Below are 15,851 nucleotides of genomic sequence, written 5' to 3'. Positions count from 1 at the left end.
TTATAAAATTAGAAACTCCATTTAAATTAATTTTTATAAAGAACAATTATAGAGAAGATTTTACCTCATTGTCTTCCTGTGTTCTAACTAGAGCAGAAAGGACCTGTTTAAAAACTGGTATCTAACTTATTCTAGCCAGAGTGACAAGGTTGAGATTCATCTTCTAGATGAAATAGATTTCAATCTGCTCAGGCCAGATTTGAACTGGAGCCTGAATCAAGAATGCAATGGAGAAGCCTTACCATGATTTGCCACCATTATTCCAAATTATTATACTTAAAATCACAACCCATTCCTAAAGATGTAATAATCTTATCTCAAAGTTTCTTATTCAACCTTTGTCTGCAATAAAAATATTTCCTCCATGTATCAAAAAGTCCAAACATTAAATTATGAATCAAACTAATTTTGATTAATATGTGATTACATAATCCATTCAAATTAGTTATCCAAGTTATTTGGATTTGTCTTGTTTTCCATTTATGGGTGTGCATCTCTTATAAACTTATTCTTTATTGCTTAACAGGTACAAAGCAGTAATGGGGCCTTTTTTATGGGATGTGTGGATATCAATAACATTGTGCTACATCTTAGCCATCATTCCAATTGCATTTTCAGCATGGCATACTTTGGGACCGCTAATACAACATCCATCAGAAATAGAGAACATGTTTTGGTACGTATTTGGGACATTTACTAACTGCTTCACATTTCGTGGTCAATTTTCTTGGACAAAAAGTGTGAAAAATTCCACAAAATTATTTATAGGTATGCTTTTTTTTATCATAATTAAAACAATATTCAATAAAAAATTATAAATGAAATGTGAGTATGTTCCAGGAACCTATTGGATGTTTACCATAATTATCACGGCATGTTATACTGGATCTATCATAGCTTTTATTACATTACCTGTGTACCCTGAAGTTATGAACACAATGCATCAACTTTTGCATAAAAATTATCGTGTCACTACAATGGGTAATTATGATTAATGTTTAATAATAAAATCAACATAAATCATTACTTGAATTACTCACTCACTCACTGTTGGACGCTACAGTCCTTGTAGGACCTGGGCCTCTGCCACCATTCTTCCCCATGCCTTGCGGTCTCCAGCGACTCTCCTCCAATTTTTGATTCCCATCCCTTTCAAATCATCCAGCCACTGACACCTGGGTCTGTCCCCTTTCCTTTTTTCTCCTGGTGCACCATTTAGCATCCTTTTAGGCAGCCTACAGGACTCCATCCTTTCCACATGTCCGAACCATCTTAGCCTGGTTTTCTTAATAGCACAGATGATATCAGGCTCTCCATACAATTCTTTTAGTTCGTCATTGCATCTGATTCTCCACCTGTGCTCCTCTTTAATGGCTTCAAAGATCTTTCTCAGGACTCTTCTCTCCCAAACCAGTAGAGCTCTTTTATTTTCCTTGGTTAAAGTCCATGTCACACTGCCATACGTTGCCACTGGCCTAATTATTGTTTTGTACAACAAAAGCTTTGCTTTCCTGAAAAGACTTTTGTGTCGAGAGCTTTTTGCAAGACATAGAAACATCTGCTTCCTGTTACCATTCTGCCCTTAATTTCTACTTCTAAATTATTGTTCTCTGTCACAACTCCTCCCAGGTACTTGAAAGTAAAACATGTTTTCCCCCACATCCACAATATCTCTTCTCTCCCCGGTCTGTCTAGAGGTTTTCATATATTTAGTCTTTTCACTATTTATATTAAGTCCTAAATCTTGTGCTGCTCTCTTGAATTCTTCTACAGCACCGGCCAGAGCTGTTTGTTCTCCCTGTGATGCAGATGATCCTCATTATCATCAACACATAAGCCATGTTTTGTGTGAGGCTATTGTAAATGGTGCCACCCGGGTTGGTCCTTATTTTTATAATGGCAACTTCTAGGGCGAGGTTGAACAGTACTGGTGATAATGGGTCTCCTTGTCTTAAGCCACTGTTAACCCTAAAGCTATTTGAGATGCCCACTCGAGTTTTGATCTTACAAGTAGTCCATCTTCCAAGGTCATCTTTGTTAATCTTATTAACTTACTAGGTAATCCCAGTGACTGCAATGGCTTTAATAATTTTCCTCTGTCCACACTATCATAAGCCTGTCGGAAGTCAATAAATAGGTGGTGTAAGTCGACATTGTACTTATACGTTTTCTCGAGCATTTGTCTGATTGAGAACAGGTGGTCTGTTGCTGACCATCCAGGTAGATAAACAAATATTTTTTCACAATATTGGAGGTAATAGTTTACTTCAAGCTAAAGTAGAAATATTTTCTTTTATGTTTTTCTATATCACAGTTACTTCTACAAGCCGACATTTTTAGATACAATTACCAGAGCATTATGGTGCCAATACACTACAAATATTTTAGAATGAGATGGAGATGGTCCTTGTTGGCACAACTTCATTCATCACAACAACCCTAATGAAGACCTGTATTGTGGGTTGAAACAGCAATTAATAAATAATTGAACTGAGTTACACACAATTAATCATTAAACATACAGTCAGAACATTAAAAACAAGACTCCTTCTATTTATTGTTCATGTGTTTTGAATCAGCCAATGGAATTTCAGGAATCCTATTTTACGGATTATTCCACCCTCTACCACAGACAAAAACACATGAGAGGTAGCCACCCACCTCTAGTAAATAAGTAATAAAAAATAATTCATGTCGCTTTGAAGGATCAACAGATGGTAGATGGAGAGTAAATATTTTTTCTAGAACCTACTTATTTTCAAGAGCATTGCATTTGTTTCCTTTTTCAATATAAGGTTTGGACTGGTACAAATACTTTTATATAATTATATAATGGGCAACATGTACCCAAGGGAGCACCGTTCTTCCACAAAGCCCCTTGTTGGGAATTATAAAAAAGTACAGATCATTTGGGATAAACTAATTTTAGCCTATTAATAAAGCAATTCAATTGAAGGCATTTTTAATGAAATAAATTAAAATATAAAGTCATCTATCGCAGTTTTTGTTTATACAGAATTTTATTTTGGGAGGGAGAAGGATAAAATAAAAATTGTTAACTATCTATAAAAACATGTTATGAAATGAAAATTAAAAAATCTGAACAAGATTTAGAAGAAGCTGTTCAGAAAGCTGCTTGGTACCCACAAGAGTCATCAAGGTCAGCTAGGAATACACTTGCCATCATACCCTCAATATATCAGGAATTTAATCAGAGCCAAGAGAAGATCACAAAAGGAATGGCCAACTCACCAGCTACCTTCAGCTAGATGAACTTTTAACAAATAAATCAATCACATCACATGAGAAATATGAAAATTCAAACAAACTAACTTTGACAGATAAATGGAAAACCTGACAACTGATGACAACAGTTTGTGGAGACATATAAAGCGACTATTACAACACCATGAGGCATCAGTCCCGTTGAGAAAAGATGATGATTCCTGGACTTTTTCGGACCAGGATAAATCCCAAATATTCGCTGACCATCTTTCGACCCCCACAGATTTAACTGACATACAATACAAAGCTAATGTGTAGAAAGTTGTAGACTCTCCTCTAGATTCGTTTCTAGATTCTCCCTAACCACGACAAAATACTAACTACAACGTATGTCGATGACACTGCTATCATTTCAAGAAACACTGACCCTTTACAGGCCACAGTAGCACTACAACATAATGTAAGCAACATACAGACCTGGTGCACACAATGGAAAATTAAGATTAAACAACAAGTCACACATTTATTCTACGACACAAAACATGCTCTTCAGTTTACATAGACAATTACCCTATACCACAAACAAACACTGTAACTTATTTAGGACTTACCTATGACAGAAGGTTGGGATGGGGCCCACACGTCAAGACAAGACATAAAAAGCTAAATTTCCGACTGAGACAATTACATTCCATACTACACAGACGTTCTAAATTATCCCTCAGACAGAAACTTAAGGTATACAATTACTTACTAAAACTCATATGGATTATGCCTGCCAAAAAGACAGATTAAAAACATACAAACTTTTCAATCGCAATTTTTAAGACTGCCAACAAACTCACCACTCATGTTTCAAACGAGACTTCACACTGACCTTCGCATTCTGACTGTAATGAACCACATTCATATGATTTACAAATGGTTTCACAACACACTACATAGACATTAAATTTGTACGAAAAATGGCAACACATGACATCTCTGACATAACTTGGCATAAGCTGAGGGACCTCCTAGTTTAATAAAATAATTTACTTAATGCCAGGAGTATGCACCACTGGGTGCTGTCTCTCTCATACCATGCCTGAATAGTACAACTCTTTTGCTGAAACTAGATTTACAGGTATAAATAAAAAATTGTAAAGATTAAAAAAAAGTCAGACAAAAAAATATTTTTTACATCAATAATTGGGAGATAAAGATAAAATAAAGAAACTGTAAAAATAATTGTCAGATTTTAGAAAAAAAATTATTCAAATTTATGTTGCATTATCACAACACAAGACAGAAATAAATTAACTGATGGATATCAGAAGTAGAAACATTATTAACTATTCAAATAAATGTTTTAACGTGAATAAATTATTAATATGGCCTTACTGTGTTTTAAATATTGGTAAAGCTGATGAAGGATGGTGGACACTACTTATTGGGTCAGATGATGACGTAGCTAGTGGGTTGGCAGGGACAGCAGAAACAGTAAACAATGTTCTAGAAGGGCTTTCTACTGTAATAAAAAGTTCAAAAGAAGACAAACCAGTAACTTTTTTAGGATCATCGGAACATCTTAAGCACATCCTAAAGAGTAATTGCAGTGCCAGGTAAAAGAAAAAAAAGAATTTGATAATTTTATAAAAATAAAATTATATATTATTTATAAATGTTTTTAAAGTGATGTCAGCAAGAGACAATTGTTTCATATAAGCAGACAATGCTTCGTACCTCAGATGATTTCTATGATCATGCCTCATGACTCTATCTACATTGATTCATTTAGTAGAAGTTTAATAAAAGCGATTGAAGCTGGTTTCATTAACAAAATTCAACAAGATTTAGAATGGAATCTGTACAAAAGTTCAGCCAGGCAGACACTTCTGCAGGTAACTATTAAAATTAAATGTGATTAATAATTATTAAATTGTCTCTGATTTATGGAAATCAAATTAAATAGCAGAGAAAAATTCATTCTGAGATACCTCAAATATAATAGTTATGATGATCATTTTCAACTATTTACTTATGCAGCTTTTAGTTCAATGGGTCATGTTTCAGCAGTAACTTTTCATTACATAAAAGATGCTTTGAATAAGATCCTAAAAAATAAAAAAAAAAAACTGTTTCTAGATATTCATTATGTGGATTTAAAAATAATAAGTAAAAGGTTCAATACATGTATTAGATGCAGGGCGGACTTAACCTAGGAGGCTTGGACCTAGGGGTGCACACTTAAACATTCATTTCTAGCTTTGTTCTCCTTATTATTAAAAATGAATTTTGTGTATATTGAGATGTACTAGCTTAGATAGATCACAATCTGGCCATCCTTAAGACCAATCTTAAATGTAAATTCACACTTCACATCCAACTATTAAACATTTTTTGCAGCCTATTCCGTCCAGGTCTGATAAACTGGACCATATCACAGGGGGAACTTCAAGCTTTCTTACACCAATGGCAAGGTTCTCTCTGCTGATAAAGTTATTGCATTTGTGAGGCAGCAATTGATAACCTGCCAACTTTCTTACCAAGTTGAAATGCAGCCGCACTTAGACGATTCATGCACTAGGCCTTCTGACAGGAGTAGTATGGTGTCTCCCTGCTTATTAGCCAAAACAGTCCAAGAGATTATGTATCTCTGGAGTTACCCGTGTCTCCACATAAGCTCCTAGAAACTCATTAGAAAGACCAGGGCATCAACAGTTACACAATACTGCTACACATGAAGTCCACAGCGTTTCAGCGTCTCTGCCATCTTTTAACAGTCTGCATTTTCTCTTCTTTCGCTGGTGAAAGTCAGTGAGCATCCGGCTCTTCTCTTTTCCTTCGGAATATCCGCCTACATTCATCTGCCAAAAGATCGATTCGAGGTATGTCTGCGATGCATGCAGCATCATCGCATATAGTGTGAAAAGCTTGAGTGACACACAGGGCACTTCTTCGGTGCACACCAATAGCTTTATGGAAATATGACTGCTCTTGGCAAATTCTGCCCAGGTTGTTGTTGCATACAAAACCATGAAACTGACATCATTAGCCAGAAGCTTCCTCTGATTCTCTCTTGGCCCTCCAATATTTGGCATAGTCCTAGACAATTCATTCGTCACTTGTGCTGCTCTGGTGCTAACTTTGTGTAAATGTTCATCATACCGAAGTTTGAAGTATGTGCACCCTGAGATATCTAATAGTTGGCTTGGATAGGATATCGAACTCCCTGATGGTGAGACTGATAATTTCCCTTCTTTTTCTACTGGTTATCAACACTGCCTCAGTTTTATGGTCAGCAAGCTGAAGGTCTACCGCTGAAAGCCATTGACCAATAGTAATGACTGCCTTATTCATATTATAACTTATCTACTCCAAGAGTACCCCACGAACAATGATTGCCATATCGTCCACAAAGCCTAGCGTAAGTTTCTTCTGGCAGGGGTAGCCTGAGCTCCATATCATACATAATGTTCCATAGCAATGGCCCTAAAATTGAACCCTAAGGAACACCAGCCATGACCTTGTAAATTTTTGATCCAGCTTCTGTATCATACCTCAAGATTCTATCAGTGAAATAACTTTCAATAATCTTTATGAGGTATTGAAAGACTTCCATCCTTTGCAATCCGTCCATGATACAATCCTACGGAGTTGAATTAAAAGTATCGAAGGATCAATGGTTCAAATCTGCTACTGGCAGTGTTTTTGTCTATTTCCTTTTATTACCAAGGGCAAGTACTTCGAAGCACATCTGCTGCTGCTAAGGCCATCACCTGATGATCACTATTCCCTAGGACAGGGCCAATGTGGGTATGTAGAGGAACTTCCTAGACAACCTGCAGAGGATTGCGAGCTTTATGATTACTGGCTCTGTGAGTAATACTCCTACAGCGGCAATAGAAGTTATATTTAGACTCCAGTACAGTTGGAGTTAGGAGCACAAGCCTTAAACACCATGTATAGGTTTGCCAAATCCAAAGCCCTGATATTGGCAGGACATGGAAAGATTATTCAGCGGACAGTGGACGGGGTGCTTCTTGCATATAGAAGCTTAAATTCCGGATATAAAGACACAAGATTAAGTGTAAGGATAAATAGAACCAATTAATACACGGATGGCTCCCTCACAGCCTTAGGCTCAGAAGCAGGTGAAGGTACATATATTCCCTTTGGGAAGCATACATCAGTATTTCAATCAGAAATACTTGCAATAAGTCAGTGCGCCAGTACTCTTATATAGGAAGGGCTATCAGGCAGAAGAATAACGATCTACAAAGATAGCCAGGGAGCAATATAAGGACCGTAACCCTGTTACAGGCTCCAGTTGTTTAAGATAGCTACAAAGTACTCAACAAGCTCTCATGTCCTGCGTCACTGTGGGATTCCTGGTAACAAGCATGCTGACAGGCTAGATCATTCCTTTTACCTCCGAGCCCATTTGTTGTATAAGCCTTAGTTACACAAACAGTAATGCAAAGCAAAGGTGGCTTATGGCTTAAAAGCTAAGTTTTTATTGGCTGAATAAGACAGCTACTCTATAAGTTGTTTCTGGACCCTGTTCTTGTAGGGGCCAAGGTGAAATATTTCTTCAGCTGGACAGGAGTTCTCTAAGGACCTAAACACGACACTGTAGACTTAGTAAACTTAATTTGATTTCAAGCTTATAGAATCACCTCTGTGCAGATTCTGTAATTTTGAGTATGAAACAGTATACTGCATCTGCTGGTGTGACTGATTTGCAGGGTTGAGGTTCTGTTTGATATAGATTGCATCATGGATCCCTAGCAGTGAATTGACCTATCCCTTAAGAATAAGATTCATAGAATGCAAACTTTAACCTTTATGATGTTGTAGTGTGGCAGGCGTTACAATGGTATAATGTTGATGGTGCACAATAGGCCTTCAGTACTTATAGCCATAAAAAAAAAAATACTTTTAGGATAAGGTATTTAATTCTATCAACTCATGACGATGCCTTTTGAAAGAAAATAGATTTATGAAATATATAAAATTTAATGCGTTTTTTTTAAAAGAATAATCCTCAATTTATTTTTTTTCTAAACAGGGGAATTTAAAATTGGAAGCTCTAGAAAGACAACTTACTTTAGAAGATACACAAGGTATGTTCTTACTTTTGGGATGTGGATTTGCCTTTGCAGTATGTGCTTTTGGGTTTGAACTTGGAACTTGGATAAAAAACCGAAAAGGTGAAAAACTGACTATAGTAGTAAAAGAAAGAATACTTGCTGCATCAAGAAGAGTTTCTGCAGCATTTCTCACTCCGTATAAATCTCATATCAGAGACCACTATCCTCTTTATTTTAGAAATGTTTCAAGAAGGAAATCTTCACTTTTTGGAAGTATGATAATTTTAGAACCATCGGACAGACAGAAGCCACCAACTGCAGTATCAGAAATACACCTAATGCCACCTAAAGTTGAAAAACCAATACGTCTTCTGAGTTTTTAGCTTACTATATTACATCTTGATTACTGCTGGATGGTAATTAAAATTATTAGAAAATATTTCATCCAAAACTCTAGTTACAACAGACACCTGGAAATTATCGCCTATTGTTAACTAGGTAACAATTTAATAAATGCATTTTAAAAATTCAATAAAATTTTATGAAATAACATTTAGGTCCTAAAGATCCCTCATAAACTCCTAAGAAGCTTGATACTGATAATTTTTTACATGGTGAACTAAATATCCTTCAACACTTTCTAGAAATCAAGGTCATGAATAGGAATACGAAATTCAACAAGCTAGATAAAACTCTTTAAGTAACTCTTCTGCTCCTCCAAATTGAGTTGGAGAGGTTGCCAAACAATGGTTTATAAGCCACATTCACTCTTTTGATAATATTTTTGCTGTATATGTCCGATATAGTATTTTGAAGAAGATTATTTTGAAAGAAAACTAGTTCTTTATTTTAATGGGATAGAAACAGTTGTATTCTTTGAGTTATAATAATTAAATTACAATTCAGTCCAGTATTATGGCAGCGGCTTTTGCAGGTGATTTACACAGAAGCAGCAGCTAGGTTGCAGGATCCATAGTGATAGTGATGGAGATAAGCCCTTGATATTCCATATCTCCAATCTGTCTCATTGGCTGCCGAAGGGACAAATATCTAGGGTGGAAGGAGATCCAAAGTTACCATTAACAACTTCTTCAGGAGAGCCTGACCACTGGAAAATCTTAGCAAGATAAACATATTTAATCTAGAGAAAGCATGAATGCAGGGTTGAAAGTTAAGAGTTCCGTTAGTTGTACAAGTTAGAACCAGGCAGTTTCACCTTTGCTACTCTTCTGTAGATAGGAGTTTGTGAAATCATTGTCTAAACAACAAGAATATAGAAGTGGCACACAAAGATACTAGCCAGGAAGCATTCTGATTATGATACATCCAACTGGACTGGAATCATAGAAGATAATACAAATGTCTATCTACAGAAAAGTAGCAAAGATAAGTTGATTGCTGCCAAAACTCCATGACCTCATACAAACACCAGCACTCTCAAACATCACCATGATCAGTACTGTTCACTCATTCTGTCAACTTCACCTGACTTACTGTCAAGTCCAGAAGTGGTTGGCTGCAAAGAAGAATTGGACAGATTGGGGATGGGATGTCAAGGTCTGGCCTGGGAGAAGGGGAGAGTAGACTTGTTCATTTCTGTGGTGATTCCATGAAATAAAAACTTGACCCCCAACCATGGTTAGAATAGGTTGGTTACCTCAGTACCGTACCTCTAGATAAACCTCCTCCCCTGCCCTGTATGTCAAAAATGACCAGGAAGGGGATCATAAAAAAAAAAGGTTTTCCTAACAATTATAATTAATAATTAAATTATTACAATAAAAATTTTTTAAACAACTATATTCTTGGAAAAAACAACAATTAAAATAAAACAATAGTTTCATAGAATAGAATAAACTAAAAACCAAATGAAAAATAATGACTGTATTACATATACATAAAACTTTTGTCCATATCCTTTAAAATACTTTTAGAGTGTACATTTGTTGGTTCTTTATTGATAATATAAGAAGAAAGGCCAACTTGGGGGAAAACTTTCAAAAGAGGATCCAATGCCACAGAATCTATGTAAGACTGGTCACTGTACAACACTATTAGAAGTCCTGGTTTTTCCTGGCTCTCACACCAACTTAAAACTGTAAATAAATAAAATAAGCTTAATTAATGTAATAATTATGTAAACAATCTTAATTTCAATCTTAATATACAAACATTACTTTAAGCAATATAAAAAAATGCTGCAAATCATTACACAATGGTTTATTATTTTAATTCTCAGAAAATAAAAAAGTGTTTCAGAATTATTATAAAAGAAAAAAGAGGCCAAAGACAATCACAAGTTGTGAGGATCATCATTAGGTACCAGTGTGTTTGGTGTCAAATTTAAAAAGAAATTTGCGCAGTATTTTTCTACTGATCAAAATTATACTATAGGTGGATCTAACTTAATCCAGATTAAAGCTTAGGTATAATTCAATTCATAGGAACAAAATCTGTGTCTATGCACACAGTCAAAACAAAATAATAACACAGTGACAGCCATCATATATGAAGTTAAGTAATTAATAATATATTAAGTTTGTTAGAATGAAACAATGTCAGGGACTATCAGTCTGATTTGAAAAATTATATTTGCATTAGATAAGTGAGAATAAATTTTGAAAACTGGAGGCAACTTAGAAGAATAAATTCCCTTAAGACTTTATTTGTAATCATTATAAATAAAGCACGTGAACAAACTTTAAAGAATTCTGCAGTCTAATAATTTTTTTTTTTTCCTATAAACTATCTGCTTCTTAAAATAAGGGAGGTTCTCCAATAAATTGTCTGTTAGGTCTTAGATGGAGGTTGACCTCGGAGGACTACATACTGGGACCAATTTGAGAAAAAGGATTTGAACCAACACAGGGCACTGTTGGATAGAGAAAGATTATGCAATTTAGTAAGAAGGATGTTATGGTCAACTGTGTCAAAGGCTATGGAAAAATCTAGAAGGATGAGGATAATAAAGTTTTGGTGTTCAAAGGAGTTTAGGAGGACATGGGTTATTTTAAGGAGAGCGGATTGCATTGAATAGCCAGATTGAAAGCCACATTGGAAGGGGTTGAGAAGGGAACGTTCCTCTAGGAAGTTGGAGAGTTGATTTTGGACAAGGCGCTCTAACGGTTTTGAAAGGTTGGATGGGAGAGAAATAAGACGGAAGTCATGCAGTGAGGTAGGGTTGAAAATTTTCTTCAAAGGCCAGACTAGGGTAGTTTTACAGGAAGGATGGATTTTATTAGTTTTACAAGAATTTTATCAGGGCCATAATTATAAGTGTGGGATTTTTGGACAGCGGAAAGTAATTTATCATAGGACAGGTGTGAGAAAAAGAAGTATTCAGGATTGAAATTGTGATGTTGAATATCGGAAGTAGAATTATGAGCATAGGATAAGAAATGGTCATTGAGATCATCTGGAGTCACATGGAAGGAGCTGAGATTATTGGATTCTGGTAGGGATAGGTTACAAAGTATTTCCCATTTGGATTTAGAATCAGGAGCATTGGAAAGGTTAAAACACAGTTAACAGACCCATCCAGTTGGATTTGTACTTAGGAACTCTTATTGATTTTCATAACTAGTGAGAAGTGGAACTAATTATAATGAACAATATTCAATAAATCAAAAAACATCAATATTGAGTGCTTACCAGAAGCTGGAAAATCTGATATAAAATTAGGTTGCTCTAGATGCCTAATAGTATCTGGGAACACAAATTTGGATGTAGAAAGTGCTCTTATAAAAGCTGATGGTAAATCATTAATTGAGTCACATCTAAAATTTGCATTATGACGTGATGCCAAGACAATAACTTCTTTACACTTCAGTAGCCAAGGAGCAATCTAAAAAAAAGTTAAGAATTAAGCTTTATAAGACAAAAAAACTGGACTATCAGGTAATTAACTTATTACTAGTTATTGCAAAAGTCTAATAAAAGTTATAGAAATGCATAAAAGAATGGATTTTTTGAAAAACAAAAAAAATAATACTTCTTCACATGTGATCTGTGTGAATAAGAGCTATTTGAAGCTCATTGTCTAAATAATAATTGTTTCAGTTCATTTTGATAGCTTCAAGTAAATCTAAGTCTTCTTATAATTGCTCAAGAAATAAAGTAATTCTGAAGGGTCATAGATCTTTTGCAGCATAATTGAAACTTGAAATAGAATTTTTTTCAGATAACATAAAATAAAATGAAAAGAAAAATAATTTATATTCTTTGACAAAAGAGGTTACAAACATACAATTAGCTGTTCAGAAATTACATCAAATCATTACGGTACAATGAATAATGAATCACATCCTTCGTAATCAATGTTATCCAACATCAAACTGAACTATAAAGAAATACAGGAGCAACTGATTGTAACCTAACATATATTATACTTATCTCAACACTTGTGAAATGATAGATTCCATTGGACACTCAGTTAGCTGAGGTATTTCATAAAGCATATTATTGGTGTGAGCTTTGAAGAGCTGATTGCGTAGCACTTAATATCTTTTGTACTCAAAAAGAAATAAATCATCAGTTGACTATTTGACATTTGGCACTAGTTTCCTGTTAATATTCAAATTATATTACCTGCCACACTATAATCTACAGCTCTTATAATGTCTAAAGTAGAAAATGGTAATTGTAGTAAACAACTACAAACAATTAGATACATAACGATCAACAACAAAACTGAAATCTATTTTTTTATCAATTAATTTTATAAACTAAGAAAGCTTACGAGAGTTGTAAGTTGATTAGCTACAGTAACATCGATTGATGGTGATACTTGTAGGAGAAGAAATCGGTTGGACAACAGGTAAAGTTTTGAGGTTATACTTGGCTTCTGTTTGATAACCACTACATCTTCTGGATTATATACATTTCCTTTTGAAAAGTCTACTTCAGCAAGGAGTTTATCTGATTTCTGAAGCATATAAATCTGAGAAAAGCCTGAAATAAAAATAAAATCATTCACTCTGTACCTACACTCAATTAAACAAATGTCTTCAACACTATACCTGTAGAAACAGTGCCATCAGAAATGATAATACCAGAATATTCTGACAAAGAATCCTCACTTAGTTTTACAAGTGTTAACTGTGGCCTAAAATAATAGATGTCAAAATGAAATTATAAATCACTTATTCATTAACTAAAAATAATCAAATATTTACTAGAAAATATTTACCTGTTTTCAAATGCAGTATCCTGCTCTTCATTATCCACATCACTATCATCGTAATCATCAAAAAATGCCCGAGAAGTTGGGTATACAACTTCACCAAAAAAAGTTGCCATGACTTTTAAAAACCACAATAGCGCTACTCGGGCACAATCCAAAGAACTAGGTACAATGACATTTTACACCCACGAGAGAAGATCAACAATGGAACTTATCAAGACCTCTCTAAGAGAAAAATCACCCAATATCGTGTTTTTCAGATATTTTGAATAAGATATGCAATGATCTTGCATATCAAATCTTGAACATTTGTACTGGCATAAGTCGACAACTGTGAACCCAGGATTTATGCTATTTGCGAATTAAAGGAAGGTTACAGAATCCAAATGTTCTGGGTTCACATTCTCCCACAGAACCATCGGTTGAAGAGGGAAAAGAAGCTTTCTTATGCACTTTTAATGCACAAATGAGAATATATAGCTACCATGGAAACCATAGCTTACAAAACACGAACAATAATGGGATGAATAGGACTAGTGTCTCTACTCGAATGAGCTTGGTTATGGGGATTGCTCTTCTAAGTGTATCTAGAAACATGGCGATTCAACGATAGTGTGGCCAACAGTCATATTGTAAACAACAGTCATATACGTGTTTTTCACTTGCATTCGCTTTGCGGCAGAAAGAAGTGAATTGGAGAGAGTGTGTGGAGGAAGTATCACGCCAGAGGACGTGGTGAGCTATATGCTACACTCAGACCAGCTCCGGAACGCAGTGAAGAGATTCACCACAGTCGTCCTCAAGAGGTTGAGAAAGGAAGAGACATGACTAGCATGGAAATATGAAAACCATGCGAAGAAAGCGAGGCGGCACTCAGCCAATTCCCTCCATGAAGTAATGCCTAGCGGCGGTCCCGTGGAGAGGAATAAACAGGTGTAGGGCGGTGGTTTTAGTGGGTAAAAATCCCACACATGGATAGGTACGGGCCTATTCTAGTCTTTTGAAGATTTCCACCGACCCTCGTATAAAAAAAAAACACAAAATCTAGATGGCAACTCGTGGGTATCCGATGTCAGTGGTAAAGCTGCTATTAAGGCCTGTAATTTCCAAGCTATTCAGGAAGTGAATACTACATCGCAATCCGGCTTTGTATGGGCAAAGTGAACAACGTGTACATCTTTAGCTGCTACGTCTATCCTAGCACCACAATAGAAGACTTTGCAAATTTGTTGGATCGCATTGTCTTAGAGGCTAGTTGCCATAAGCCAGCTATCATAGCGGGTGATTTCAATGCATGGGCAACTGAATGGGGAGTAGGTTAACAAATTGACGTGGTGAAGTTCTTCTCGGAGCTTTCGCACAAATAAGTGATGTGTTCCTTATGAACACCAGAACAAAGCCGACGTTCACCTGCAACGGATCGCAACTTGGAAGGTTTGTGGATTTTATACAAACAGTGATCACCAGGCTATATTGATTACAGTGGATACGCCTACAAGAAAGAAAAGTTGGATGGAGAACCAGTGGCTGGAACAGGAAGACTTTCGATGGCGCCTCATTCACTTTAATGCTAGAGTACGATTGTGAATTGAAAGGGTCAGCCGAGGAAAAGGCGCGTATACTGACCTCTTTTATATCTGGGGCTTGTGATGCAGCTATGACTCGTTCAAAGCCTGGCAAACATCATTCCTCAGTGTACTGGTGGACGGATACTATTTACGATCTTTGCCAGTGTGTTGCAACCAAGCAAGAAGACGTTACCAGCGAGCGAGACGTCTGCCGGAGTTTCCTGTCCTTCAAGAAGAGTTCAAGAGAGCTAGAAGGAACCTCCGACAAGCCATTAAAGAAAGCAAACGACGGTGCTGGAGAGAACTCTGTGATGAGGTGGATGCAGACCCATGGGGTAGACCTTACAAAATAGCACTCAAGAAACTATGTAAAGGCACGATGCAGCTCCCCACGAGACCAAATGTTGTAGACAGTATTGTTAGAACACTATTAATACTGAATGTATAGACAATACATATACAACAGATTTTCCGCAGGAAGAGCTAGAGGATATCGTCTAGGACCTACAAGATAGCAGGGTACCAGGATTGGACGGAATTACGCCAATGTGGCTCTGAAGGTGGCTTTCAGGAAAAGGCCAGATCTTTTCATCGATCTCTTCAGTTTTTGTATTCGTGAAGGCTCAATTCCGAAACCTTGGAAGAGACAGCGTCTCGTACTTATTCCAAAGAGTAAGGGAAGACTGGAAGACCCGTCAACCTATCGTCCAATTTGCTTATTGGATACTATGGGTAAGGCATTAGAGAAAATCCTTTCCCTCAGGCTACAAGAGTTCACAGAGGGAGTTAATGGCCTCTCCC

At 36.1% G+C, this 15,851-nt stretch overlaps 2 protein-coding genes across 2 annotated transcripts in view; one reads left to right on the top strand and one right to left on the bottom strand.

The window, feature by feature from the left end:
• Positions 1 to 9,002, top strand: part of LOC106690730 (Ionotropic receptor 21a) — a 20,713-nt gene extending 11,711 nt beyond the window's left edge. The window contains exons 7-11 of the mRNA XM_014436260.3: positions 527 to 768; positions 841 to 981; positions 4,631 to 4,829; positions 4,901 to 5,108; positions 8,279 to 9,002. Coding sequence (XP_014291746.2) covers positions 527 to 768; positions 841 to 981; positions 4,631 to 4,829; positions 4,901 to 5,108; positions 8,279 to 8,683 — 1,195 coding nt within the window. The 3' untranslated portion in view covers positions 8,684 to 9,002. The remainder of the gene's footprint in view (positions 1 to 526; positions 769 to 840; positions 982 to 4,630; positions 4,830 to 4,900; positions 5,109 to 8,278) is intronic.
• Positions 9,003 to 10,169: 1,167 nt separating this feature from the next.
• PSMG1 (Proteasome assembly chaperone 1) lies at positions 10,170 to 13,886 on the bottom strand. Its single transcript, XM_014436249.3, has 5 exons — positions 13,489 to 13,886; positions 13,319 to 13,404; positions 13,039 to 13,250; positions 11,952 to 12,144; positions 10,170 to 10,396 (listed from the first exon to the last, which is right to left on the bottom strand). Exons 1-5 carry the CDS (start codon positions 13,596 to 13,598, stop codon positions 10,188 to 10,190), a joined length of 810 nt encoding a protein of 269 aa, XP_014291735.1. The 5' UTR covers positions 13,599 to 13,886; the 3' UTR covers positions 10,170 to 10,187.
• Between the last annotated feature and the right edge of the window lie 1,965 nt (positions 13,887 to 15,851).

Source organism: Halyomorpha halys, unplaced genomic scaffold (genome assembly GCF_000696795.3).
Source record: "Halyomorpha halys isolate HHAL.00 unplaced genomic scaffold, Hhal_1.1 Scaffold1847.1, whole genome shotgun sequence".
NCBI classification, from domain to species: Eukaryota; Metazoa; Arthropoda; class Insecta; order Hemiptera; family Pentatomidae; genus Halyomorpha; species Halyomorpha halys.
The sequence above is the reverse complement of the archived record's forward strand: the minus strand, read 5'-3'. Positions and strand labels throughout refer to the sequence as shown.

Bases quoted from the DNA above. Each gene is read 5' to 3' on its own strand.
- PSMG1 (XM_014436249.3), bottom strand. From the start codon at position 13,598: ATGGCAACTTTTTTTGGTGAAGTTGTATACCCAACTTCTCGGGCATTT. The intron at 13,251-13,318 runs GTATAGTGTTGA...TTTTTATTTCAG, and splicing joins TGATGGCACTGTTTCTACAG to GCTTTTCTCAGATTTATATG. The intron at 10,397-11,951 runs GTAAGCACTCAA...ATTTATTTACAG, and splicing joins ATCAGATTTTCCAGCTTCTG to TTTTAAGTTGGTGTGAGAGC.